The sequence below is a fragment of the Tupaia chinensis genome, unplaced genomic scaffold, assembly GCF_000334495.1.
Source record: "Tupaia chinensis unplaced genomic scaffold, TupChi_1.0 Scaffold000062_1, whole genome shotgun sequence".
Taxonomy (NCBI): Eukaryota; Metazoa; Chordata; class Mammalia; order Scandentia; family Tupaiidae; genus Tupaia; species Tupaia belangeri.
The window spans coordinates 415,584-442,560 of record NW_006159520.1 but is presented as its reverse complement, the minus strand read 5'-3'; the positions used below and the strand labels follow the sequence as shown (position 1 = coordinate 442,560).

Sequence of the window (26,977 nt, the reverse complement as noted above, 5' to 3'; positions counted from 1 at the left end):
AGGGGGGATGGCCACACCGCAATCCCTTCTCCTCCATTCTCCTCTCGGGATCTTGGGCACACACGCACACACGCCCGGCGTGAGTTTAAGCCACCGGGTCCGGGACTCGAACCGCAGTCGACTACGTGGGAGTCCAGCGACATAGCCATTACGCTAACTGCTGGTCCCTACATTTCTCCTATTTTGAGAATAGCATCTTTTCCAGTGTTTTTTTTTGTTTTTTTTTTTTTTTTGGAGAGGTTTTCGCTATAGGGAGCATGTGCTCGCCAGACAGACAGAGACAGAGAGACAGAAAGCGAGACATCACCCCCCAGAGGGGATGGTCACGCCGCAATCCCTTCTCCTCCATTCTCCTCTCAGGATCTTGGGCACGCACGCACATGCGCCCGGCGTGAGTTTTAAGCCACCAGGTCCAGGATGCGAACCGCAGTTGACTACATGGGAGTCCAGCGACATAGCCATTACACTAACTGCTGGTTCCCTCTTCTCCAGTGTTTGAAGGGCAGTTTCTGTCACTGTTCGTATTATTTGCCTTTTTTTTTCTATTGGATTTTTTTCCCCTAACGATGTGTTGAAGCTCTTTATATTAGATAGTTTGGTCTTCTGTGTCTCATGTAAACTGTAAATTGGGCTGTGGTAGATTTTTATTATATTAACTACTTAATGTTTTATTGAGCTTTTTAAATGGAAAATGAATGCTGCATTTTGTCAAATACCATTTTTAAGCATCTAAGGCTAAGCAATGATCATGAGGATTTTTTTTCCTTAGAACTGTAAGCCATGATGAATTATATTAGTAGAGGTTCTGGTATCCTATCATATTTATATTCTGGAAATAAATTCCATTTGGCCATGAAATGGACTATCTGCTTTATTTAGATTTTTTTTTTTTTAACTATAGCAAGATTGGTCTGAGGTGTTATTTTGGAGGACAGGCAGTAAAATCTTGTTTAAGTATATGAATGTTATACACAAATAAAAATAATTCGGTCACTTTTCCTCATTTTGCAAAATTTTTCATTGGGAAGAAAGAATAAAAAAGAGAACTAGAATTATGGACAAAACAACCTATTGGATGCCTGGCCAAAAAGAAAAGTTGAGTAAATTAAAGATAGCAAGTATGGGGTGGGCAGGAGTGCAGGTAGGGAGTGGGAAAAGTGGAGGGAGAGGAAGAGGGAGAAGCTGACTTTTAAGAGAAAAGTATAGGCTTTTTGAAAAAGTCGGGGTGGGGGGAATATTCAAATTATTCCTTTCAGACAGGAGTCCACTTAGTGAACCTCTGGTAAGATAGCTTTTACCACTTCCCAAGGGTTAATGCTCTATTTAGTGTCCCAGGAGTCACCACAGATTACCCTAATTCATGGCCATTTTGATAATGTTTGCAACCATGCCTGCTGGTATCTGCTTGAAGAGTAGTAAGATGTACAAAACCCATTCTAGCCCATGAAGACTGAGCTTTCCCTCAGCCACAGTTCTTCCTTCCATAAGTTCTATAAAGAATTTAAGGAATTATTTTCTTTCACAGGTTCTACTGTTCAGATCATTCACTCTTCCTGATTTCTGTAACCACAATGGTTGAATATGGTTATTGACATGGCTTTGCTTTTATAATTCTGGCAGTTGAACAAAGAGATCACTTAATAATCTGCTCTTATATCGTAGTTTTGAGGCTCAGTTATGGCCCTTGTCATTCTAATCTGTTCTAAATATTGATAAAGAATAGATAATATGCATATGCCCAACATACAAAGACATCTGAATATCCAGGAGGCCTGACCACGGTCATGTATGATAGGCTGAAAATGCATCTCATGGGACCAGCAGTTAGCGTAATGGCTATGGTGCTGGACTACCATGTAGGCGACCACGGTTCGTGTCCCGGACCCGGTGGCTTAAAACTCATGCCGGGCACATGTGCGTGCGTGCCCAAGATCCCGAGAGGAGAATGGAGAAGGGATTGTGGTGTGGCCATCCCCCTTGGGGAGGGTGATTTCTCGCTTTCTGTCTCTCTGTCTCTGTCTGGCGAGTGCACGTGCCCTATAGCAAAAACCTCTAAAAAAAAAAAAATGCATCTCACAAGATTCTGGCATAGTTCACCAATTCTAAAGAAGAATTTAAATAGGAAACCAGGGAGGAGAAAAAAGCACTAACAGGTGTTTTACATGATTCAGGCTAATGTGTTCATGAATTCAACAAATAATTATTAACAGCTATCATGGGCCAGCTGAACCTATACCATGTTGGGATGAGAAAGTGCCTAGGATCAGACAGACATAGTCGCATTTGTCATGAAATACACACACACACACACACACACTGTGTGTGTGTATTTTTTTTAGAGGTTTTTGCTATAGGGCGCGTGTGCTCACCAGAAAGAGAGAGACAGAGAGCTAGAAAGTGAGAAATCATCCAGGGAGGATGGCCACACCGCTATCATTTCTCCTCCATTCTCCTCTTGGGATCTTGGGCACGCACGCACACGTGCCCAGCATGAGTTTAAGCCACGAGGTCCACGACCCGAACCGTGGTCATCTATGGTGGGAGTTCAGCAACATAGCCATTACGCTAACTGCTGGTACCTATATATATATTCAATGTGAGAAATCAGAGCTATTGGTTTTTGTTAGTACATAGTAAATCTTTCGATTTTACTAGGAAACAGTTTATTGACATTAAGAATATCTCTAATCTCTAATCTCAGCTGTCCGAAGTACCTTAGTGGTAAGATTGATGACCTATGACTAGAACAATTCATTCAGATTCATTTTGAATTTGGCTCCACTCACAGATGCCAGCTAAAATGAATCAGGAATAAGATAAGGCTGAGTGTGGGAGAGTGCTGGTATTAGAGCAGTTTAGGTTCCAGCCCTCCCTGCCAAAGCTATAAATACAAATGACCAATTTAACAGCATGAAAAGACCACCTACAAGATCTCTACCTGGGATCTAATCAGTTGCTCTGCGCCTTCTTTCAATTACAGGATCCCCGCCATGTTTATGGGGACTTTTAATGTGAGCATCACATTTTTGAAGGCCATATCATTATGAACATGTTTGATCTAAGGGTGGGAAAGCTTGAGCTCAGAAAAAAATGCCTGCACAAAGTTACTCTGAACTGAGCTATAAATTGGAATCAACAAGAAAAGAGAAAAGCAAGGAAAAAGCCCTAGATACTGTGGAGATTGCAACCCTGAAAAATGGTGCCATTAAAATCGCTTTCGGTTCTGCTCAGGAAATGAAATCAGCTCAGAAAAAGTACCACAGTTTTGTCACATAATACTATGTAAGGGCATTCTGAGAAGAGAGGGATGATAAAAAAACATGAGGACAAACACATCATCTCCACTTGAGTGTGGCAACAGGATATGATTTACAAATGAAAAATTAAATCATCGTGATTGCTAGAAGAACTGAATTGCAGCTTATGTAAAAATAATCTTAACCATGAATCAACTGAGTCACAATGCATGTGACTTTTCGGGCATAAAGAATGCAATTGCTTAAGACTTTGATGGATAAGAACCCTAGTAGAAAACTTGGCTTTCTTGCCAAATAGTCTGTACATATAAGGTGAACTATAGAAGTGTGAAAATATCTTTTTTTTTTTTCAATTATTTGATACCCTGTGCAAATACTCTGATACTTCAAAAACCTTTTCATTCTATACTTTGTTTTGTTTGTTTTAGGTCTCACATTTATTCATGTGACTTAAATTGCTACTTCTGAAGTCTCACCCAGCTCTCTCCCATGATCCTAAGAGTCTATGTGTCACATATATGCATCAAGTGAATATGTCCAAAGTTTACTCCACTGCCGTCCATCATGAATCTAGTCTTCCTCATCAGTATTCAGCCAGTGATCCAAGTTAAAAATGAGTTATCCTCAGGACCAGCAGATGGCGTAATGGTTACATTACTGGACTCCCACGTAGTTGACTGTGATTCTAGTCCCAGACCCAGTGGCTTAAAAACTCACGCCCGGCACGTGTGTGCCCAACATCCTTAGAGGAGAATGGAGGAGAAGGGACTGCACTATGGTCATGCCCCCTGGGGGCTGATTTCTTGCATTCTGACTCTGGCAAGTCTATATGTCCTATAGCAAAAATCTCTCTCTCAAAAAAAAGTGATAATTGGGACCAGCAGTTAGTGTAATGGCTGTGTAGTTGGACTCCCATGTAGTCGACCGTAGTTCGCGTCCCAGACCCAGTGGCTTAAAACTCACGCTGGGCGCGTGTGCGTGCATATCCAAGATCCCTTCAATTATTTGATACCCTGTGCTCAAATACTCTGATACTTCAAAAACCTTTTCATTCTATACTTTGTTTTGTTTGTTTTAGGTCTCACATTTATTCATGTGACTTAAATTGCTACTTCTGAAGTCTCACCCAGCTCTCTCCCATGATCCTAAGAGTCTATGTGTCACATATATGCATCAAGTGAATATGTCCAAAGTTTACTCCACTGCCGTCCATCATGAATCTAGTCTTCCTCATCAGTATTCAGCCAGTGATCCAAGTTAAAAATGAGTTATCCTCAGGACCAGCAGATGGCGTAATGGTTACATTACTGGACTCCCACGTAGTTGACTGTGATTCTAGTCCCAGACCCAGTGGCTTAAAAACTCACGCCCGGCACGTGTGTGCCCAACATCCTTAGAGGAGAATGGAGGAGAAGGGACTGCACTATGGTCATGCCCCCTGGGGGCTGATTTCTTGCATTCTGACTCTGGCAAGTCTATATGTCCTATAGCAAAAATATCTCTCTCAAAAAAAAGTGATAATTGGGACCAGCAGTTAGTGTAATGGCTGTGTAGTTGGACTCCCATGTAGTCGACCGTAGTTCGCGTCCCAGACCCAGTGGCTTAAAACTCACGCTGGGCGCGTGTGCGTGCATATCCAAGATCCCGAGAGGAGAACGGAGGAGAAGGGGTTACGGCGTGACCATCTCCCCTGGGGGGTGATTTCTCGCTTTCTATCTCTCTGTCTCTGAGCACATGTGCCCTGTAGCTAAAACCCCTCCAAAAAAAAAAAAAAAAAAAAGTGATAATAGAACTCACTCAGAGGGCTGTCGTGAACACTAAATAACAATATGACTTGCACCCCACACTATTTAGCATATAGTGGCACTCAAAGAATGTTATGGATCATTGTCATTATCATCATCATCACCTTTGTTGTTTTTCAAGACTGAACAAAAATCTCTCCTTTGCTGCAAGTCTTCCCTGCCTTACCTAGAAGAGCAGGCCATTCCTCCTCTCTGATCCTGTATGTCTAATTACAGTATCACATTCCATCCACTCCAAAACTGATAACATTTTTACATTTTAGCATCCCTGATATTGGGGTATAACCTATAATCTACATGTTATGGTTCAACTGATAGCGATTTTTCTTTCATAGTAGTACGTGTTATAATGTTATTTGTTACAATGAATGGCTCCTTAGATGAAATACTATACTTTAACTATATGACTATTGCCATAAAAATTTGATTATTCGGGGTGAATAATACATATTTGTGGTGGGTAGAAAATTCTACTTTTTCTACTAACCCATGAAATATGTACATAGAAAAAGGGAATACTATTTGGGAAGTTTTCCATTTTGTTGTGTCATAATCTTCCTATTTCAGCGTCCTGTGCAGCTGGAAGGAACTACGGGTGTACACCACCATGCCTAGTTCTTTCAGGCAGGGTCTTGCTGAGTCGCTCACACTGGCTATGATCTTATGATGCTCCTGCCTCATCCTCATGAGTAGCTAGAATTACAGTTGCGCAACATCATGCTCAGCTTTTCAGGGTGGGTTGGAACTTAACCTGGGCCTTCTATATGGCATTAGCTTGCCAATCAGCAGTATCCAGCATGTACTACCATGGCTGGGCCATAATATAGCTTAATCACAGATTTTTAAAAAAATTATCCATTATTATTATATTTTAGAATTATTTTTTATTTAACTTTATTTATTTATTTACTTATTTTTAAATTTGACCAGAGGGGGACAGAGAAAGAGAGAGAGGGGGAAAATGACAATGCACATCACCATGTCTGGGACTCAAACCGTGGTTGGCCACGTGGGAGTCCAGTGTCCCCAACCACCATACCACCTACTGGCCCCTCAACCACAAATCTTAATCGTACTCCTCTGAACTATGTAGATGTAGCCTAACGAAGTAGCATGCTGTCATATCCTTCAGTTAAACAGCCCTACATGAGAGTCAAATAATAGCCAGGCAGATTCAGAGCAAAAGTGGGCATGAGGCTACTTGTGAAACCCTGCTTTTAAGCTAAGAAGGTAGACTGAGTATGTGAGGAGAGTGAAAAAATGAGAAAAGGAAGGCCCAGGGACCATGCTTCTAGACTAACATTTTCTAATAGAAACATAAGTCAAAAATATATTAAATTTTCTAGTAGCCATATTTGAAAAGTAGAAGAAATAGATAAATATTAATATTTTGTTTATTTAACTTAATAGATTACCACTTTAATGATCACAATATTATCAATTTACTACGTAATCAATATAGAAAGCAGAAATAAAATATTTTAGATGTTTTTTTGTACTACGTCTTAGAAATTGGTTTTCTTTAAATGCCCATGCAACACACTTGAGCTCGGCTCAGCCACATTTCATTTGCTTGACAGCCACATGTGAGTAGTGTCTGCCATACTGGACAGCACAATCCCAGTCCATGTTTTGCCAACTTCATTAAGTAATAATAGTAACAGGCTATTTCTTTCTTTTCTTTTCTTTTCTTTCTTTTTTTTTTTTTTTTTTTTTGAGAGGTTTTGCAATAGGGCTCAGAAAGAGAGAGACAAAGAGACAGAAAGCGAGAAATCACCCCCTAGGGGGCATGGTCATGCCACAATCTTTTCTCCTCCATTCTCCTCTTGGGATCTTGTGCACATACACACACACGCCCGGCATGAGTTTAAGCCACCGGGTCCGGACTTGAACTGCAATCAACTACATGGGAGTCCATTTTGTTGTGTCATAATCTTCCTACTTCAGCGTCCTGTGCAGCTGGAACTACGGGTGTACACCACCATGCCTAGCTCTTTCAGGCAGGGTCTTGCTGAGTCGCTCACACTGGCAACATAGCCATTACACCATCTACTGGTTCAGTAACAGGTTATTTCACAGAAGGCTTTTCACCGCACAATACTGGAAATGTTTAAATTCCTCCAGTATTATATTTTATATACTTTTTCTTTCTTTCATGATCAAGAAAGACAGAGAGATAGGTACCCACCAAAAAGGCCTTCACACTGTGATCTACCCTCCAACTTCATCTTCAATCAGCCCCAGATAATGGGCATGCACATATTCAGTGTTCAGGCAGGTCTCCAGATATGAACACAGAACCTTCTCATGTGGGTTGGTCTAACAGAGAGTTGTGTATTATACTATGTAATATTTTAATAGAATGTTTAATATAGTGTTCCTTTCAAAAGCTTTTTGTGCCTTGTTTTAGCTGATTTTGTTTCAGTCATGATTTGGTGATATGTTTAATATCATTATCTTCCTTTGCTCAGTTGGTTAAAGAAAAACTTGACCAATTCAATTACAGGTCTTTTCCTAATAAGACAGTTCTTGGGAAAGGGTCACTGTGTTTCTCACAATGACTGACCCATAACAGGCTATAAATAAATATCTTTAAATACATATTAAAAGTGAACTAAAGGGGAACCAGCAGTTAGCATAATGGTTATGTCGCTGGACTCCCACATAGTCGACTGCGGTTCGCAGCAAAAATCTCAACCTGAGTACCACATTAGTATCACCTGGGAAGTTAAAAAAAAAAAATCTGCTGCCTGGTCCCATTCCTAGGATATTACTGGTGGGTACAGTGTTTGGCCTGGGTGTCAAGAGTTTTTTAGGGCCAATTTCATGGCCTTGTGGTGAAGGGAGCCAGAACATGGCCAACTACACAGTTTGCACTAGGGCCCCGGTAGATTTAAAAACACACTGATGAACAGATGCATGTCTGAAATCCCAACAGGATGGAAAAATGGTGGAGAAGCCATAGTAATGTGATCATGCTCCATAAGGGGATGCTTGCAATGCTCTCTCTATTACTCTATCTTTCTCTGTCTCTGATAAGCACATATATCTTCTGGCAAATTAAAAAACAAAATCTCTCCATCATGATTATATAGGGTTGAGAACTGCTCTAAGGCTTTCTTAGAATAGCTAACTATGGTCACCCTTGCGTATCTGACACAAAATTCAGTTTGACTGGAGATGATTCCCTTTCTCTGAGTTGACTAAAATTTTCTTGAGAAACCAAGTGATAAAGAAGTCAACATTGGGTCATAGAAAAGGTCATGATATATTTATGTTTTTATATATAAAAATGCATCATGATGTTTCTAGTGACCCAAGGATAACCTCAAACAATAATTTACAAACTCCTTTTCTGAAGTACCAAAAAATTTTTTTCTAGAGAGATTTTTGCTGTAGGATTACTGTACTCACCAGAGAGACAGAGAAAGAGAGGCAGAAAGTTAGAAATCATCCCTCAGGGGGATGGTCACACCACAATCCCTTCTCTTCCATTTTCCTCTTGGGATTTTGGGCACACATGTGTGTACACCTGGCATGAATTTCAAGCCTCTGGGTCCAGGACTCAGATTGTAGTTGGTCATGTGGGAGTCCAGCAATGTAACCATTACACCATCCACTGATCCCCTAAAAAAGTTTTTTTCAAGATTCTAAGCCTATTCCTATTTATCTATTTTCAACAAAAATAATAAATTCACAATGCAAGTGTTATAAGATGCTAGATGATATGAAGAGGAAGGACTCTAGAGCTATTACAACATATGAGTAGATAATACTCTAATTCACATATTATAGAATTTTATAGATATGGAATAAAGTTCAATTAAAGATAAAAATGGAATCCAAGAACCTTACTTCTAGTTAATTGTACAAAGATCAAAAAACAGGCATTATTTAGTTGGGGGGGTCAGCATATGGAAGTATTTCATCTTTTTTTCAGGCTACTTAGGTTATACATATACTATATAATTATAAGCCAATGTGTTTACTTTGATAAGTCACATATGAAACCCACCTAGTTATAGTCACATAGCACATAACTGTTGGTGTCACTGTTTGCTCTCAAGATAGTACTTTGCCAGGCCAGCCCCACAGCACAGTGATTAAGGAGGCTAGATCCCACATGGCAGACTAGTTTGAATCCCACTCCAGTATCTTGAAAAATATTGGGGTCTTTGTTCATGTGTACCTCAAATCCTGACAGGATGGGGAAAGAGAGAAAAGGGAATTATAGCATGACCATTCACCTTTCAGGGTGCTTTCTCCCTTTCTCTGTCTCTTTTTCTTGTCTCTCTCTGGAAAGCATACTTACTCTGTGCAATTAAAAAAAAAATGATGGTATTTGCCTAACAGCATTATTTTCATCACACATGAAGTTCAGCAATGGCCAAGAGAGAACTCTGACTTCTACTTTATACTAACAACTTATCATGGAGGAGGAAGCACTAAGGGAGTAGCTGGAATGGAGTTCCTCTGACTAATGAACTGAGAATTTCCTTGCCAAGTTCCAAGGTGGTTTGGCCACACTTTATATACTGGTCCTGCCTAACAGCCTTTTGTTGATGGCGTAGTATTATGTGGCCTTATTCAATAATAGAAACAGCATGTTGAGATATCCTCAGAGGCTCTTATATACATTTGTTTCCTCTGGCTTTCTAGCCAAACATACACAAAAAAGTTAAAAAAAAAAAAACAAAAAAAAAAACAAAAAAAAAAACCTCTCCTTCCAATACTCCCTACCTCATACTTACTTTTGTTTCACATATGAAAATGACTTAGAGAAATTAGGATAGGAAATACCTAAAAGGTATTAAAGTTCCACATTCACTAACCCTGATCAATACAAGTTTCTGCTCCTGCCAAAATTGTGGAGGAAGAAACAGAACCTGTTAAGATTTCCAAGTAAGTACTGAGTCTCATGCATGTCACTTCCATCTACTAACCCCAAAGGGCTATCAGGACCAGGTGAGTGGATGTGTGACATTTACTTGGCCTCATTTTTCCCATATGAAAAGAAATGAAAAATACAACATGTGTTTCCAAGTTGTTATTTATAAAACAAAGAAGATAATATCCTTCCATCAGTCTGTGCTAAAAATCTGAAATGCATGACTGCATAACCTTGCATGTACATCAGTTATCCGTTAACATGTACTAAGGATTTCATGAATAAACAAAAAACAGTTGTCCTCAAAGAATTTACAAAAACAGGAGTAACATGAAGAACTTAAAATAGTAGAACAGAATGGAAAGGTGATAGAAAAGCTACAGGTCAATGCCATCCACACAGAGTATGTAACCACCATGGGAAGATGGACTCATAGAATCACTTGGGCTGCCTGTGGTCTACCAGCACGGAAGGGATAGTGAACCTTTGGGAGGGATTGCAGGCATGAAGGATGTTTCCGAGCATTATGTATACAGCTGACAACGTCTCCTACCTTTCTGAAAGAATTCCTCTAGTTTGTCCTTGAAAGGCTGCAGATACTCCTTTGGGGACTCCTTGCACACCACCATCATCTGTTTCTCACTTGCTGTGAAGAGAAGTTTAGAATTAGACATACTAAAGGATACATATTTGCTGAGCTCCTGCTATGGACCAAGCACTGTGCTATGAACTTGGGTGTCTCTGCAGACTCTGCATCAGTCACTGTTTGTCCAAATTTGGGGTTGACGGGGGTTCAAAAATAGAAGTAATAAGCAAACCCTTCTTCAGAAACTGAGAAATATATCACATTCAATTTTCCTTTTAGAGATCCAGAAAATTTGTGACCTGGGACAGATAAAGAAGGTTGATTTTGGTCTCCCCAAAATAAAGAGACAAAAGTTGTTTAAGGACTAGTCTCAAGGAATAAAGAACTCTGACCCACTTTAGGTTCCTACTCCAAAAGATTTTCCAGAATTTCCCAGGCAACCAAGCTGTCTGGAACCTCTATATGGGAATTCCTCAGGGTGAAATACACATCCTAACACAAGAACTAAGCCCAAGATAGGGAGGACCATGTCTACTGTTCATGTTTCCCATTTATGTACCCTTCCAATTGATACTCTACTAGCACACATGAGGTACTTTTATGTGATTTGCCTCTGACAGAGTATTAGAATTTATAATATATTGGGTTTTTCTGATAATCAAGTCACCTCAAATTAAATAGTTGTGATTTGGCTACATGGACACCACAATAATCCACAGTTTATCATCATCAAAGGCAGTTAATACAGGCAAGAGTCATTTCCACAAATTTAATTTTGTTTCTTTCTCTCTCTCCTTCCTTCCTTTGAGAGATTTTTGCTACAGGGTATGTGAGCTCACCAGAGAGATAGATAGAAAGCAAGAAATTACCCACCCCACCCCCCCACACCGCCCCAGTGGGGATGGCCACACTGCAATCCCTTCTCTATTATACTCTTTGGATTTGGGGCACAGACACACACGTGCACAGCATGAGTTTCAAGCTGCTGGGTCCAGGATTCAAGCCATGGCTGACCACATGAGAATCCAGTGCCTTAACCACTATGCCACGTATTGGCCCTTCCCCAAGGTTTCTAAATGCTTGTGTCAGATACAGAAATACACTAGAGAAAGGAAGGCTTCATTTCTCCAAGGCTAGAGCTAAGTAATGGTCAGTTTCTCTGCTAACATGGCCAGAAACTACCATTATGTCCTTGTCCAGGGGACCATATTAACATATCAGATTTTCTGGGACCAGCAGATGGCATAGTGGCTATGTCGTTGGACTCCCACATGGCTGACCATGGTTCAAGTCCCAGACCTGGTGGCTTGAAACTCATGTTGAGCGCATGTGTGTGCATGCCCAAGATTCCAGGAGGAGAAGAGATTGTAGGGTGGCCATCCTCCCCTGGGGGGGGGGTGACTTCTTGCTTTCTGTCTCTCTGTGTCTGTCTGGTGAGTACAAGTGCCGTATAGCAAAAATCTCTAACAAAAAAAAAAAAAAAAAGAAAAGAAAGAAAAGAAAACTAGATGTCCACTATGAAGAAATCATGCCACCTGATTTTAAAAAATAGAAATGCCTAGTACAAATTTTGGAGAAATTTACACAAAGGGAAGGCATCTTGGGAAAAAAAAAGGATTGGGAAGGGGACCTTTATTTACATTAGGCAATTCTTATCTAATAACAGGCATTTTCAAAGTTAGCAACCCAGAACAGACAAAGCAATAAAATAAACATATCAGCACCAAAACACAGAAAATGCAAAAGAGGCCACTCAAGTGTGCTCTGAAATTAGTTACCTTAACTTTACATTTGGAATATTACCAAGTGGGTTGCTGAAATGGTAGGTAACTCTCAGAGACTGTAAGACAGTAGGAAGATGAAGACATGATTCGAAGGAATCCCTTTGTCATTTTCTGGATCAAGTTTAAAATACATCACATTCTCAGAAGTATCTATGGATTTGTCAGGAAACAGGGATGCTAGATCTCAGGGGAAGAGTACCTGAATTCAGATTCTTTCTATTGATATTGTTATTTTTCTAGAACTTTGAATAAAAGTTACCTAGAATATTTGCTAATACATATTCTGACAGCCATGCCAATGCTATCTGGGAAACTCTGTCCACTGAGATGCAAAGACTTTTTCTTTTTTAAATGACTTACCTGACTGAAGAAATACAAATTTTACCTTAGGACAAATAGGGAATGAATAAAACGAACCTTAGAAAACATTCCTTTTTTTCCTTAACATTTTTATTTTTCTGTATAAGTTGGTCTTCTCTACAGTAACTACTTTATAACTTCAGTTAATTTTCTCTATAGTAACTATTTTATAAGTTCTATATTGTTATCAGACTTCCCTTTTCCTCTTTCCCAGTAGATGGACCTGTGGCCAAATGGCAAGTACATACTTTCTAGTACATGTAATTCTCAAAATAGGAGGGTCTTTGGCTAGAGCAATGTCAGAGGAGAGAAAAGAAGAAGGAGATTGAGTAGGTAGAGCTGGTAGACATAGGGCTTGCTGGTGCATCAGTGCAAGATTTACAGAGGGAAAAAAATAAAGAGGATGAAGGATGAGCAATGGAGGGCTGGAAGTACCATTTACTGAGATAAGAAAATAGTGAGGAAAGGACCAACAGATGGTGTAATGGTTACATTGCTGGATTCCTAAATAACCGACTGCTGTTGAAGTCCCAGACCCAGCAGCTTAAAATTCACACCAGGAGTGTGTACATGTGTGTCCAAAATCTCAAGAGGAGAATGGAGGAGAAGGGATTGAGGCATGGCCATTCACCCTGGGGGTGGAGGGTGATTTTTCACTTTCTCTCTTTCTCTGTCTCTCCGGTGAGTGCACATGCCCTATAGCAAAAGTCCCTCTAAAATTAAAATAGAAAAAAAAAAGAAAAGAAAAATTTAAACAGTGGGGGAAGTCTTTTTTTTTTCTTTTGTTAGAAGCAGAAGAGATTAAAAGTCAACTTTGAAGTTCATTAAGTTTTCTTCAGTCTCTGTAAATTATAAGGCAAAATCATCCCCTGAAAACAAAGGCAAAAAGGTACAAAAGAAGACAGAACTATTAATAGGTTCTCATTGTTAACGAAATTAAATTCAAACTTCCAGGACTAGGATTTAAAAAGTCCTTATTATAACACCTCTCAACTCTGTTTTCTATAGACACCTGACTGAGCAAACCAAACTATTCAATGTGTCTTAATTGTAGCCACCAGTTGTTCCCAGTTCTATGTCTTCATGCATGTAGTTCCCTAGTCTCACCCCATACTTACTTTCCACTACATCCAACAAAGTCCTATCCATCCTAAAACCTGTTTGCATCCTTAAAACATCTCTACTATCTTCCATACAGTGTTTATGCTTTACCTTTAATTATGTCTATTTACATATCTATATTAATCCGAGAAGTTATCACAGAGGCTTCATTTACTTGTCCCTACACTTTAGGAGTTCCAAGCATTTGGTCAAAGGATCAGATTCCTCCACTGTAAGTAGATTCTCATACAGAGGAAATTCTACTGATAAATAAAATTAGTAATGATTTACATGGGAAGTGGGCTTTCTAGGAGGCAGTGTAACCAGCTTGTGTCTCCCCTCCCACCCCCCCTTCCTAAGAGAGGTGTGCCAATGGTTCACAGTCTCTTCACTTCTCAAACATCAGAAGGTGTCCCAAGCTATGTAGAAAGGGCCTCCTATATTATAAAGACCTTCAGAAATGTCTACCATTTCACCCTGTGAGGCATAAGCAAGGTAACAAAGATGATTGTCTTGGTGAACAGGTTCTGAGGGTAGGCCAAGAAACAAACAATCGATAAGATACATGTCAAAAGCTGTCTCCTGGGACCAGCAGATGGTGTAATAGTAACGTTGCTGAACTCCCACATGGCTAACGGTGATTCAAGTCCCGGACCTAGAGGCTTAAAAAATTATGTCAGGGATGTGTGTATGTATGCCCAAGATCCCAGGAGAAGAATGGAGGAGAAGGGATTGTGGCATGGTCATCCCCTGGGGGGAGATTTCTTACCTTCCCTCTCTCACTGTATCTGTCGCACTGTCACTCTCTCTCTCTCAGGCAAGTGCACATGTCCTAAGGCAAAAACCTCTTCAAACAAACAAACAAAACTCCTTTAAAAAATCAACATTTATCAGTGACCTTTCATAGCTATGTAAGCTTTTCTGGTGATGTGCATGCAGCTCATATTCTGACATAACTGTATTTAAAGGAAAGCTAGAATTACTCATTGGGAGAGCTCTTTAAATTCTTTAACCCTCTATTACTTTCAAATTTCAATAATTCTATTTATATGGAACTATTTTTGATGCACGTATATAAAAGATGAGACATGCTTGCAGTGTAGTAATAGGATATAACTGAAGCCATGACACAAATCCCTTCAAGGTTACTTCTTCCAAGCCAAAGAAAGGGCCCATTTCTCTACCTACAAACACAAAACAGCTCTTCCATTGTCCTGGCAGTGGCGACAGAGTCCTGTGGAGTGCCCATCAGCTACTTATATTTTTTATGGTTATATCATAGGGTGACAAAGAGCTTGTACTTAGATTGAGACCCACTTGGGCTCAGGTGGGCTGTTGCTTAATTTTCTTTTTTTCTGCAAAATGCCGTGCCCCCATTGGCACAATAAGAGAATTATAAATGGAATATGCATGAGAAGTGGTTTGCAGAATGTCTAGCACTAGCAAGCAGGATCATAAATATTATTTGTTACTTCTATGATTTTGTTAAAAAAAAAAAACTGAAAGGGAAACACTCCTAGCCACCATAGCTGGGGATTACTCCATATACATACTGTACACTGTATTTTTAGAAACACACCACAGTGCAAATCTCCTGTCTAGAACATAGGAATGATTTTTACTAAAACTCTTGCTAAAGTTCCATGACCCATTGTGAGAATTCACTGAAAATTGTAAGCGAATTCCTGGGGAAAGATGAAGCAAAATGTGCAACAATTCCCCTAGGCTTCTGAGACTCACAGTTTTGAAATTAGAAACTGAAACCAGTACAAATGAGAACAGCTTCTCTGCTGTGTTCAGAGGTCTTCTCTGCACGCCCATGGGGTGGAACTCCCACATGGCCTGTAAGAATTAAACTTCTCCACACGATCAAAGGAAAGGGCTCCCCCGCGACTGTCTCTGCACAGCCGTGCATTCTGGTGGCCAGACAGCTTGCTTGCTCCAATTTATTAACTTGGCTTATCCGAGATGCTTTCTAGCAGACAAATGGGAAACCTGAAGACTAATTAATGATGACACTGGAGACTAGTGGTGCATAAAGAGGAGAGGTCATGGACAAATCCACAAATGCCATTTATTGTCCAAGCAGAAGACTTATACACAATAATGCTGGACCACCAAAGTTGCTTCAGACACAAGCTGGGCTGGAGTTCCAATGTAAAACTCACCCAAGTTCTCTCTATTTTTCTCTCTATAAAATTTCTGACAATTAAAAATACATTAATTCTCAAAGTTAGCTACTAATAAGTGATCGTTGTGAGAGACAGATCCAAAATAAAAATCAATACAAAATGAAATATAATAGAGACAACATGGAGATATTCTCATTAAAGGTTACACTTGTGGCACATTTTAGTGGAGAGAGATGGCCTTGAATGTTTTAAGATTTCAGATTTTGGGCTACTAAGGTTATCAAAAGCAGATAACAATGGTTATCTGTTTTTTCTTTTTGATCCCTAAGAAAAAGAGAATCAAGTTTATTAGCAACTTAAAAAATTTGAGTATGTTAGAAGGATATAGAGGAAAGATCCAAATACAATTAAACAAAATCTAATACATGTTTAATTGCTTTAATATATGAAATAGACATGGCCAATTGTTAAGAAACTATGGACTATGTTTCTTTCCCTGTGAGTTGAGGGACCTACGGGCTTTGTGAAATCAGAATACCTTTCTAGAGGAAAGGAAGGATTCACCTAGGCTCTCTGCTTTTCTAGTCTTGAATTCTCCTCTCTCCTCTCTGCTTACCTTACTCCTGCCCCATCCTTCCATTGTCCTGTGCCTAATTCTTCATTTTTACAAAATATTTGTTGTTTCTACAAGAGCCATGCTCAAAGGACCACCAGAGAGGATTGTTGAAGCAAAATACAGAACTAGCTGACCAAGGCAAACTTTTATTTTACATGAATGAAGTGAACAAAATGCCTAATTAAGGAATTTAATGTAAAGAAATTCACCCAATAATTACGGCAGTTCAGCAGATATCTACTGAGTGCTTACTATGTACCTTGAATTGTATCAGGTATTGAGGATATATCACACAGACACAAAAAAAATTCACACTGAAATCTCTGTCTTCAGATGATGCAGTGAGTGGGTCACTAACAAAATTTTCTTAATGGGTACAGCATACAGTAATTATCGTTTCTAGTAACTTGAACTGCTTGCTTAACATGTGAGTTATTTCATTCATAGTCACACACAATTAATCAAATCTTTTTAGTAATAGTAGGACAGTGTAGTATTTTTTCTGTACTTTTTGTATAACATCAGTGCAGGGGATGAGATAGGGTTAGAAAAAGTGAGTATACTTTTAACTTTCTACCCCATAATACACTTACATCAAAATAAACTTAAAAAAACACATATGAAAATCAAAATCACTATATTAGCTTTACCTATGCAATTTTTTCATGATTTTGGTTTTGAATTGAATGATTAGGGAATCACATAACAGTTGATGTATTAAAAAGCTAAAATAAAAACAGCAATATTTAATTTTGGTTAGCAGTAATTAGGGAACTTCTATGGAGGAGGGAAATAATTTAAAATTAATAAAATATTAGAATTTTTTTCATTTACTTACTAAATGTTGGCACAAGTGAAAAGGTACTATTATGTATATATCTTCTATATATACTTTTTAAAAGGCCATATAGAAAAGGCCACACAAAGCAAGATTTCAGGTTGGTTTAAGACAAAAACAAATTACAAAAATGTGAACTAAAAAGCACATATTTCATGTTCTTGCTCTCCAATGATCAATTCATTGGTCATTTTAAGGCTTAGCACTGTGAGGGAAATCCCAGGGTGGGGATAGATAGGTGTGGACAAAGAAAAATACATTCTAGAAGAAATACACATAGATTAGTTTTACAAGGGGACTGCTATGCCACTTTTTGCTAAATAGTCCTTCAGAGCTCAAATTTGTAGACTAAAGTCAGACAACTATATACTAATGACTCATGTGTGGACAACACACACACACACACACACACATATATATATCTCCAACATATATATATATATATCTCCAAAGGTGCTTTCTTATTTAACTTTGTTTGATGATTCAGCACATATCTTATCCAAAATTATTCCTCTTAACAACTCTATTCATCCAAAGGCAAGAATATGCATTTAAAGTGGTCAAAAGGCCCAGCTGTGATGGCACAACAGTAGTGCAATGTTTACAAAGCTGGAAGCCATATGGAAGATTGGGTTTCAGGTCCCTGGTCAATCCACACATGCCATGCGCATGCACACATCCACAATCCTGGCTGGCTGAAAAGCTGGGGAAAGTAGGATAACGGCATGAGACCTTGTTGAGGGTGTTTCTCTCTTTCTGTTTCTCTCTCATTAACTAGCTACATTTTTTAAAAGTGGCCAATAAATATGAATGGATAACTGAATATTAGGGGTTAAAATGCAAATCTTAAACATCTGAAACCTGGGTCAGAATGTAACCTCAGAATAACGTAGATACACAAATGAATTTGCACATACAAGTTCCACTTTATATGTGGACATATATGGTGCCTATGCCTCAAGAGCTAAATGGAATTAGAGTTTTGGATTACTTCCCAAGCATTCATCAACTGACAAATGGCTAAATAAAATGCACTTTAGGGCCAGCCCATAGGCTGGAAGTTAGGTGGCTGGATCTCACATGGCCAACCACATAATTTGAGTCTCAGACCTTGATGCTTAGAAAATCACACGGTGCATACCAAAAATCCTGAGAGGGGTGAGAAATAGAGAAGGATTTTAGACTGACTATGCCCCATGAGGGAGAGGGTGCACTTTCTTGCTTTCAGACTCTCTCACATTCTCTTTGGCAAGTGCACATTCCCTCTGGCAAAAAATAAAAATAAATAAATAAAATGTACTTTTCATATACAATGGAATAGTACTTGGCCAAAAGAAGCACTGAAATACTAATACATACTAGAGCATGGTTGAACCTTGAAAATATTATGCTACGTTTCCTCCTCCCACAGTCCTCTGCGTTCTTTCTTTCCAGCTTAGGCTCGGCAGTATGGCCCCTGCAAAGAAGGGTGGCGAGAAGAAGGGCCGTTCTGCATCAACGAGGTGGTGACCCGGGAATACACCATCAACATTCACAAGCGCATCCATGGCGTGGGCTTCAAGAAACGTGCCCCTCGGGCACTCAAAGAAAACCGGGAACTTGCCATGAAAGAGATGGGGATTCCAGATGTGCGCATTGATACCAGGCTCAACAAAGCTGTCTGGGCCAAAGGAATAAGGAACATCCCATATCGAATCCATGTGCGGTTGTCCAGAAAACAAAATGAGCTCTACACTCTGGTAACCTATGTACCTGTTACCACATTCAAAAATCTACAGTCAATGTGGATGAGAACTAACCGTTGATTTTCAAATAAAGTTATAAAAGCAAAAAAAAAATATTATGCTACGTGAAAGGAGTCAATCAAAAGGACCACATATGATATGATATGACTTACGTGAAATGTCTGAAGCAGGCAAATGTAGAGAGATAAAGCCCACTAGTGATAGGGGATGGAGAGGAACAGGGAAGAACACAGGTATTGCAGGGTGATGGCTAAAGGGTGCAAGATTTCTTTTTGAAGTAACAAAAATGTTCTAAAATTGGTTGTGATGGCTGCACAACTGTGACTTACAATAGCAAAAGTCATAAAATTAGAGACTTTAAAAGGGCAAATTATATGGACTATGATCTCATTGTAATGAAGTTGTTTGAAAAAACTAATTAAAAACAGCCTTAAACCAGAACTACCTATCATGAATACTTAAATAATGACTATCCCATCTCTGTCTCTTTTATAACTTAATGTTTTAAAAATCTTAAGAGTGACTATGTCTTTTTTTATTTAAGAGAGATTTTTTGCTATAAGGTGCATGTGTTCACTGAAGAGACAAAGAGAGAGGAATGACCCCCCTCAGGGGGGATGGCCATGCTGCAGTTCCTTCTCCTCTTGGGATTTTGGGCATGCACACACACGTGTCTGGTGTGAGTTTTAAGCTGCTAGATATGGGACTCAAACCACAGTCAACTACATGGGAGTCCAGAAATGTAACCATTATGCCATCTGCTGGTCCAGAGCAACTATGTCTTAATTATAACAGCTATAATATTTACTAAATAATGGATCTAATGTGGGAAATGAATCTGGGATATATAAATCCTTAATAAATCAAAAAATAACTGGATGTGTCAAGAGAAATACAAGCAAAGTATTTAAAAGTTATGTTAACTTTTTGAAAATTTTATATACTTTATTGGCTAGGAAAGTTATTTAATACCTGAATCCTAGTTTCTCAATATATAAAATCTTATGAGGATTAAACAAATGTACAAGAAAAATCTTTTTGCATATTGAACATTTAAATACTACCCAAAATATTCTTTATCCATTTGATATATTCAAATAGTGGAAGTCTGACTAGATAACATATTGTGTGTGGCTTTATTCTTTTAGTTTCTAGGAATAGCTAAGTAATAGCAATACCAAAACTATTTGAATAACTGACATTCCTAAAATTGTTGTGTTTGTTAAGCAAATCATTATATTTTTTGTTTCTTTCTCCTTTTTTTTGTTAGGGAGACATTTTGTTATATATTTTTGTGCTTGTGCTCACTGGAAAGGCAGAGAGAGACAGAAGAGACAGAAAATGAGAAATCATCCCTCCATTGCCAGGGAGTGGAATGGCCAGGCTACAATGCCTTCTCCTTCATTCTCTCCTTGGGATTTTGGGTACACATGCACATGCATCCAGCATACGTTTCAAGCTTCTGGGTCTGGGACTTGAAACACAATTGGCCATGTGGGAGTTCAGGTTCTTAACTACTTTGCCATCTGCTGGCCCCAAACCGTTATGTTTTAAATAGGCTAATCCCTTTCACAGCCAAAGCTGTCTGAAAAAATTGTCAATGCTTTTTCTGTTTCTTACTCCCTGACTCATTGAAATTGACTTCACCACCACTATAACAATGAAAAAAATACATTAAAGACACTCATGAACTAATTATGGTCAGAGGCAATTTTTGGTATCTTCTCTTGGTTGATTACCCAGCAGGAGTCTGTTGTTCACTTCCCTGTTCTCAAAAATACTTTGTCCTCTAACTTCTGTATCTCCCATTCTAGACTTTTTCTCCTACCTCTGACTACTTAGCTCCTTTCCAGTGACATCTTTCTGCATTGAATCATGGAATGTTAAAGTTCTTTAATGTTTGGGACAGGTTTATTTTCCTCCTATGCTAACTCACTCTCTCTAGACAATTTCATCTAGGTGAACATTTCAGTACCCATCCCTAGGAAGTGACTCCCATTAGCATATCTAGCCCATAGTTTCATCTCCCAAAGAGCTCTTGAATTCATTGTTCCCCACCAGACTGCTGTAGAACCTTGTTTTGCATTCTCTCCTCCTTCTGATTTATTCTCCATACTAGAGCCCAACTGCCTTTTATGAAATCTGATTATTAAGTTCCCACCTTAAATCTGTCAGTCGCTTCTATCACTCTTCTAGATTGTTTCTACTCCCTCAAGATGACCTACAAGGCCCTACAGGGGCTAGCATACTTGCCTTCCCAGCCTAACTCTAGTCTCCCTGCCATACTGACCCTCTCCTAATTCCTCATGGTCTCCACCATCAGAGCATTCCTCTGCCAAGTCATTTCCCTCTACCTCCTAGTTACCAAACTAGTGGTTCATCATCATTTTGATCTCAGCTCAAAAGTCACTTTATCAGGGAACCAGCAGTTAGCATAATGGCTATGTTGCTGGACTCCCACGTAGTCGACCGTGGTTCGCGTCCCGGACCTGGTGGCTTAAAACTCACACCGGGCGCGTGTGCGTGTGTGCCCAAGATCCCGAGAGGAGAATGGAGGAGAAGGGATTGCAGCATGACCATCCCCCCTGGGGGGTGATTTCTCGCTTTCTGTCTCTGTGTCTCTCTGTGTCTGTCTGGCGAGCGCACATGCCCTATAGTGAAAAAAAAAGTCACTTTATCAGAATTTCTTTTTATCCTTCATTTTATACAAAATCTGTTAGAAAATCATAGCACTGTATAACTCCCTGTGGAATTATACTATAATTTTCACTTTTTTTTTTTTTAATACAAGAGGAGAGAGAGAGAAACCCTCAACTCAGGCAAATGTGAGGAAGATTTTATTTTTTAATGTGTCTTGCCATTGTGACCCTCTGTCCCAGGCTTCCAGTAAGCTAGGAGTACAGGTGTGTGCTACTGTACCTGGCCTGTTTAGGTTATCTGGGATACACACCTGGACCTTCCATGTCTCATGCAGCAGAGACCTATTACTTACACCACAAGGACTAAATCAATTTTCATGATTCTTTGGTTGTTTCTCTCACTGGAAAGAAACAGTTTGCTTCCTATTATATTTTCAGCAACTATTATACCGTCTAGTTCAAGGAAGACACTCAATGAGTATTTGCTAAATAAATGAATACATGACCAAATAAAGGGAGATAAAATTATACACATATGGTATTGATATTAGCATCTTGGTAGAATTTGACACTAGAACTTACTGTCAAATATATATATATTTATACATACACACACACACCACAAACAAATTAGAAATACATGGTTCATGTGTCTATATAGGTGTATTTGTGCACATATACTTAGTTCTAGTGTCAAATTCTACCAAGGTGCTAATATCAATACCGTGTGTGTGTGTGTGTGAGTGTATTTGTATTATATATATAATATATATACATATACACAAGTGTATTATATTATATATATCACATATACTCACATATATTATATATACTATACACACACATATATGTATATATGTACACACTTGTATTATATATAATTCAAGTAGATGGATGTAAAGACTGGAAAAACACAAGTTGATTGAATCACAACCCATTTACACTCGCATTCATCCATTCAGACATGTGTATGAGAGAGAGAGGAGAAAATGTGTATGTCATGTGTGAATAGACGAATGTGAGTGGGATTATTGAAATCCCAAAAACTAGATTCAAAATTCTTAGAAAAGGAATAGTCATTATTGCAAACAAAAATCTTTGATAAATTCTTGAAGTCAAGCACTCTGTCATGTCCAGATGAGGGCCTGGATAGGTATTATTTAATATTCTCTCTCCAGGAAAATGGGATGTTGTCTTTCCTAGGCAGAGCAAAGGGAGTTTGGATCTTTTGAAGAAGGAGAGATGACTACAGAGAGGTACGGATAGGAAAAGAGAGCAGGAACTGAACTGAAGGGGGCTGGCCTCTGCTCCCTCTCACAGTTTTAGAAAACCCTCCTATACTCACACTGCTTGCTAAACAGGAGCTATAAATCCTATGAAGGGGGATGTTTTGTTTTGTTTTGTTTTGTTTTTGTCAAGTTTGGACCTAGTGAAGAGCAAAGAAACTTCACAAGGATTCAAAGGCATCTTCACGTACCTCTCTAATAAACTTTCTTTGAAATCTTATGGATAGCTTCACTAGTATAAAGATGATATTTTTAAATTGCTCTTAAATCACCCAGCTCTACTATGAGTATGTATAGGCTACACAAATACTTACACATTCCAAAATATTTATTGAGTATATGTAATATGCCATTGTGGTAAATGTTGAGGACAAATTTTAAACAACGTCTAGTGGTCATCTCTCTTGTAAAAATATTCATAGTCCACTGACTGGTTAAGGTGTCTGGATCTCACATAGCCAACAGTGTGGTTTGAGTCCCAGACCTGTGGCTTGAGAAACAAGCCAGGCACGTGCACATGTGAGCATGCCCAAAATCCCAAGAGGAGAATGAGAGAGAAGAATACAGTATGGTCATCCCCCTGGGGGATGCTTTCTCACTTTCTCTCTTTTTCTTACTCTGGTTAATGCACATGTCCTATAATAAACAGACAAACAAAGATCCTGTTGTGAGTGCATCTCTCTCTCTCACTTATGGAAAAAATAAATAAACTTTAAAAATAAATATGGGAATAAATTGTACTAGTTACAATAAAACTTGGTAAGGACTTCCAACTCAGATTGGGCTGGGGTTAGTGGCCAGGGAAGGTTCTTCAGAAAAGCTAACTAATGAGTTGAATTGCAAAGGTTGAGGACTTAGCTTTTAGTCAAAGAGACTGTAGGAAAAAGGAAGATGTTTAAGGAAGAAGAAATAAAATGGAGTAAAAGTAAAATATTATGAGGCTAGCCCCATAGCTCAGTGGTTAAGGAAGTTGGAGTGCTCATGGCCCACTGCAGTTTAAATTCTGACCCCAGTGGTTTGGGAAATACACTGGATACATGTGTATGTGCTCAAGGGCCTGATGGGAAGGAGGAATAGAGAAAGGAGGACTGCAGCATGACCAGGTCTCATTGGGGGGTACTCATTCTCTTCCTCTCAGGCAAGCACACATGCCCTATGGCAATGGAAAAAAAAAAAGAAAAGAAAAAGAATATGGCATTTTAAAAATGTAAAAGAGGCGCCAGCAGATGGCATAATGGTTACATTACTGGACTCTCACATGGCCAACTGCATTCAAGTCCTAGACCCAGTGGCTTGAAACTCACGCCTGGCACATGTGTGTGCATGCCCAAAATCCTGAGAAGAGAATGGAGGAGAAAGGATTGTGGCATAGTCATCCCCCTGTGGATGATTTTTTTTCCCTTTCTGTCTCTGTCTCTCTGGCAAGCACACATACCCTATAGCAAAAATCTCTCTCTATAAAAAATGCACAACATTATGAGATTGCATGAGACATCTGAGGTAAATTATACAGTATGTCTGAAGTTCAGGGACATTCTGTCCTTGAATCACTTCTGTCCTATGTTCAGATGTTGGTGCCAAGGAAAGTGTGTCTGCAGGGGAGAAAAACTGCCTGGTTCCAGAGGTGTCCTCAGTTATACACTGAGGTGAGCCATGAAATGGCATTCAAAGTAGAGAGAGGATGTGAGAAAATGCAGATGTAGGGGGCTTGCAATTTTATTTAAAGTGGTTAGGAAAAGTGTCATTATAAAGGTATGCAACCAGAGATTTAATTAGAATAAAGGAATGAGCCATCAGCAAGCTTGAGGGAGAAAATTGAGAGTATTACTGAGGACATGTTAAGTTTGAGATGTTAAATAGACACTCCATGTTGCACATAAAAGTCATCGCCTGCAGCCTTTACTCAGAATTGTTTACAGTTCAAGACAAATTAGTGGGATAGAAACACATGCCAGGGCATCATTGGCATAAAACTGGTATTTAAACCCACAGCAAAAGATGAATTATCATTCAGAGAATATAGTCAAAGAAGAGAAGAGATTGCAGGGCAAAACCTAGGGTATCAAACCAGTGGAAAAGTAGCCAGCAATAAGTGACAATGAGCTGTTAAGTAGAAAAGCAGGAGTGTGGAGTTACTTGGTCTGAGAGGAGAACAGTACTGTAAGAAAAAAAATGAGAGAGAAATCCTCCTTTCTCTATTTCTCCTTCCCATCAGGCCCTTGAGCACATACACATGCATCCAGTGTGTTTCCAAAGCCACTGGGGTCAGAATTTAAACTGCAGTGGGCCATGAAGGATCCAACTTCCTTAACCACTGAGCTATGGGGCTAGCCTCATAATGTTTTACTTTAACTCATCATATTTCTTCTTCCTTAAACATCTTCCTTTTTCCTATTATCTCTTTGGCTAAAAGCTCAGTCCTTGACCTTTGCAATACAACCCACGAGTTAGCAATACTGTTGAAAGGTCAAGGAAGTTAAGGACAGAGAAGTGGTCACCTACTCTAGCAACATGGAGATCACTAGTAATCTCAAAAGCAGTTTCAGAAAGTGGAAATGGATGGAGGAAGTCAGTTGTGGGGAGGGATAAGGTAAGTCGAGAAAGACTCTACAGCCACTTGTTTAAGAAGCTAAGCCAGAGAAAAGAAGTCCAAAATTAGAATACCTGTTGGAGTTAAGTCTAAACAATAGCTACAACTCTCTGTGACAAGTGCTGAGGATCAAAAACAGGCCATGGAAGGCTTGCTTTCTCGGTGACTTTTTAAAACTGAATCAGTTCTTAACTGGCTGGGATGTTTCAGATGTAGTCTTTGATGGCCATAGGATTTCTTGGGAAGGAAAGTTAAATCCTTCTTGTATTTAAAGAAAATTCCCAAAACCCTCATCTCCCCCAAACAATTTCATACAAGAAGATATGCTCTAGGGCTACTCTGATCAAGTGCAGAAGAGGCAATAGAGAGGGGGTGCCTCTTTTCCCAGAGGAATGTTGTATAAAAATAAACCCACCAGGAAGCTCAAGCTCAGGGGAATCCCATGATTCTGATTCACTCCACCAAATGAGGTTGCCCAAGATCAAATTCACCTTAATGTCCTATGATCATGAGTATTCTCCATGAAAAAATTTAAGCAGAAGTGACAGGGCCAAGTGAGGACATGCCAGTATGCTTTAGGACTTTTGGAAAGACTTGCGAAGCTAGGCCACCGACTGCAGCCTTTACACGGAACTGCCTACTGCACGATTCAGTGGTCCCTCCTATCAAACATCATAGCTGAATCAGAATTTCCACTGTGATGATTATGCGGTTATGGATGCAGCCTTGGTCTGCGAGACATTAACATGAGAAATATTCATTAATTATCTACCCATGACTAGGCCTAAATATAGATGGATTGGGCATGATTTGATTTATAGGGTGCTAAGTGATCCAGTCATTTACTCAAAAATAGCCATCCCATTGGTCCCCATGAATATGGCTACCATCAGAAGCCCTCCATTGAACTAAAAGCTGGTTACTCCAAATGTTCTGATTAGGAAGGCATTACAGCATTGGATGGAAAATAAAATATAATCCAAAAGAATTCATTAATATAAATGTATTTCTAAACTTAAACAAGTACAGTATTCCAAGCAGTGCATAGGAAAGGGCTGTTACAATGGAAGAAAAAGTACATTCAGCAAGGTTCTGGTTTCTAGACTGTATAATAGAAGGCATAAGGCAGGCAATCCCAAACATGAAGTTCTTGGGCATCTTATGAAAGGGAGCTCATTTTTGGAAAGACAGTAGCAATTAACTTCTAAAAAGTATTATGAAGAATATACCATAGAGAACCAGCAGTTAGCGTAATGGCTATGTCGCTGGACTCCCACGTAGTCGACTGCAGTTTGCATCCCAGACCCGGTGGCTTAAAACTCATGCCAGGCGTGTGTGTGTGTGTGTGTG

General features: G+C 39.3%; 1 protein-coding gene across 2 annotated transcripts in view; it reads right to left on the bottom strand.

The window, feature by feature from the left end:
• The window catches only part of FMN1 (formin 1), a 491,267-nt gene that overhangs the window by 100,549 nt on the left and 363,741 nt on the right, over nt 1–26,977 (bottom strand). For both annotated transcript variants that reach the window (XM_006141689.3, XM_006141690.3), the window contains one exon: nt 10,504–10,596. In XM_006141689.3, the coding sequence (XP_006141751.1) occupies nt 10,504–10,596 (93 nt within the window). The remainder of the gene's footprint in view (nt 1–10,503; nt 10,597–26,977) is intronic.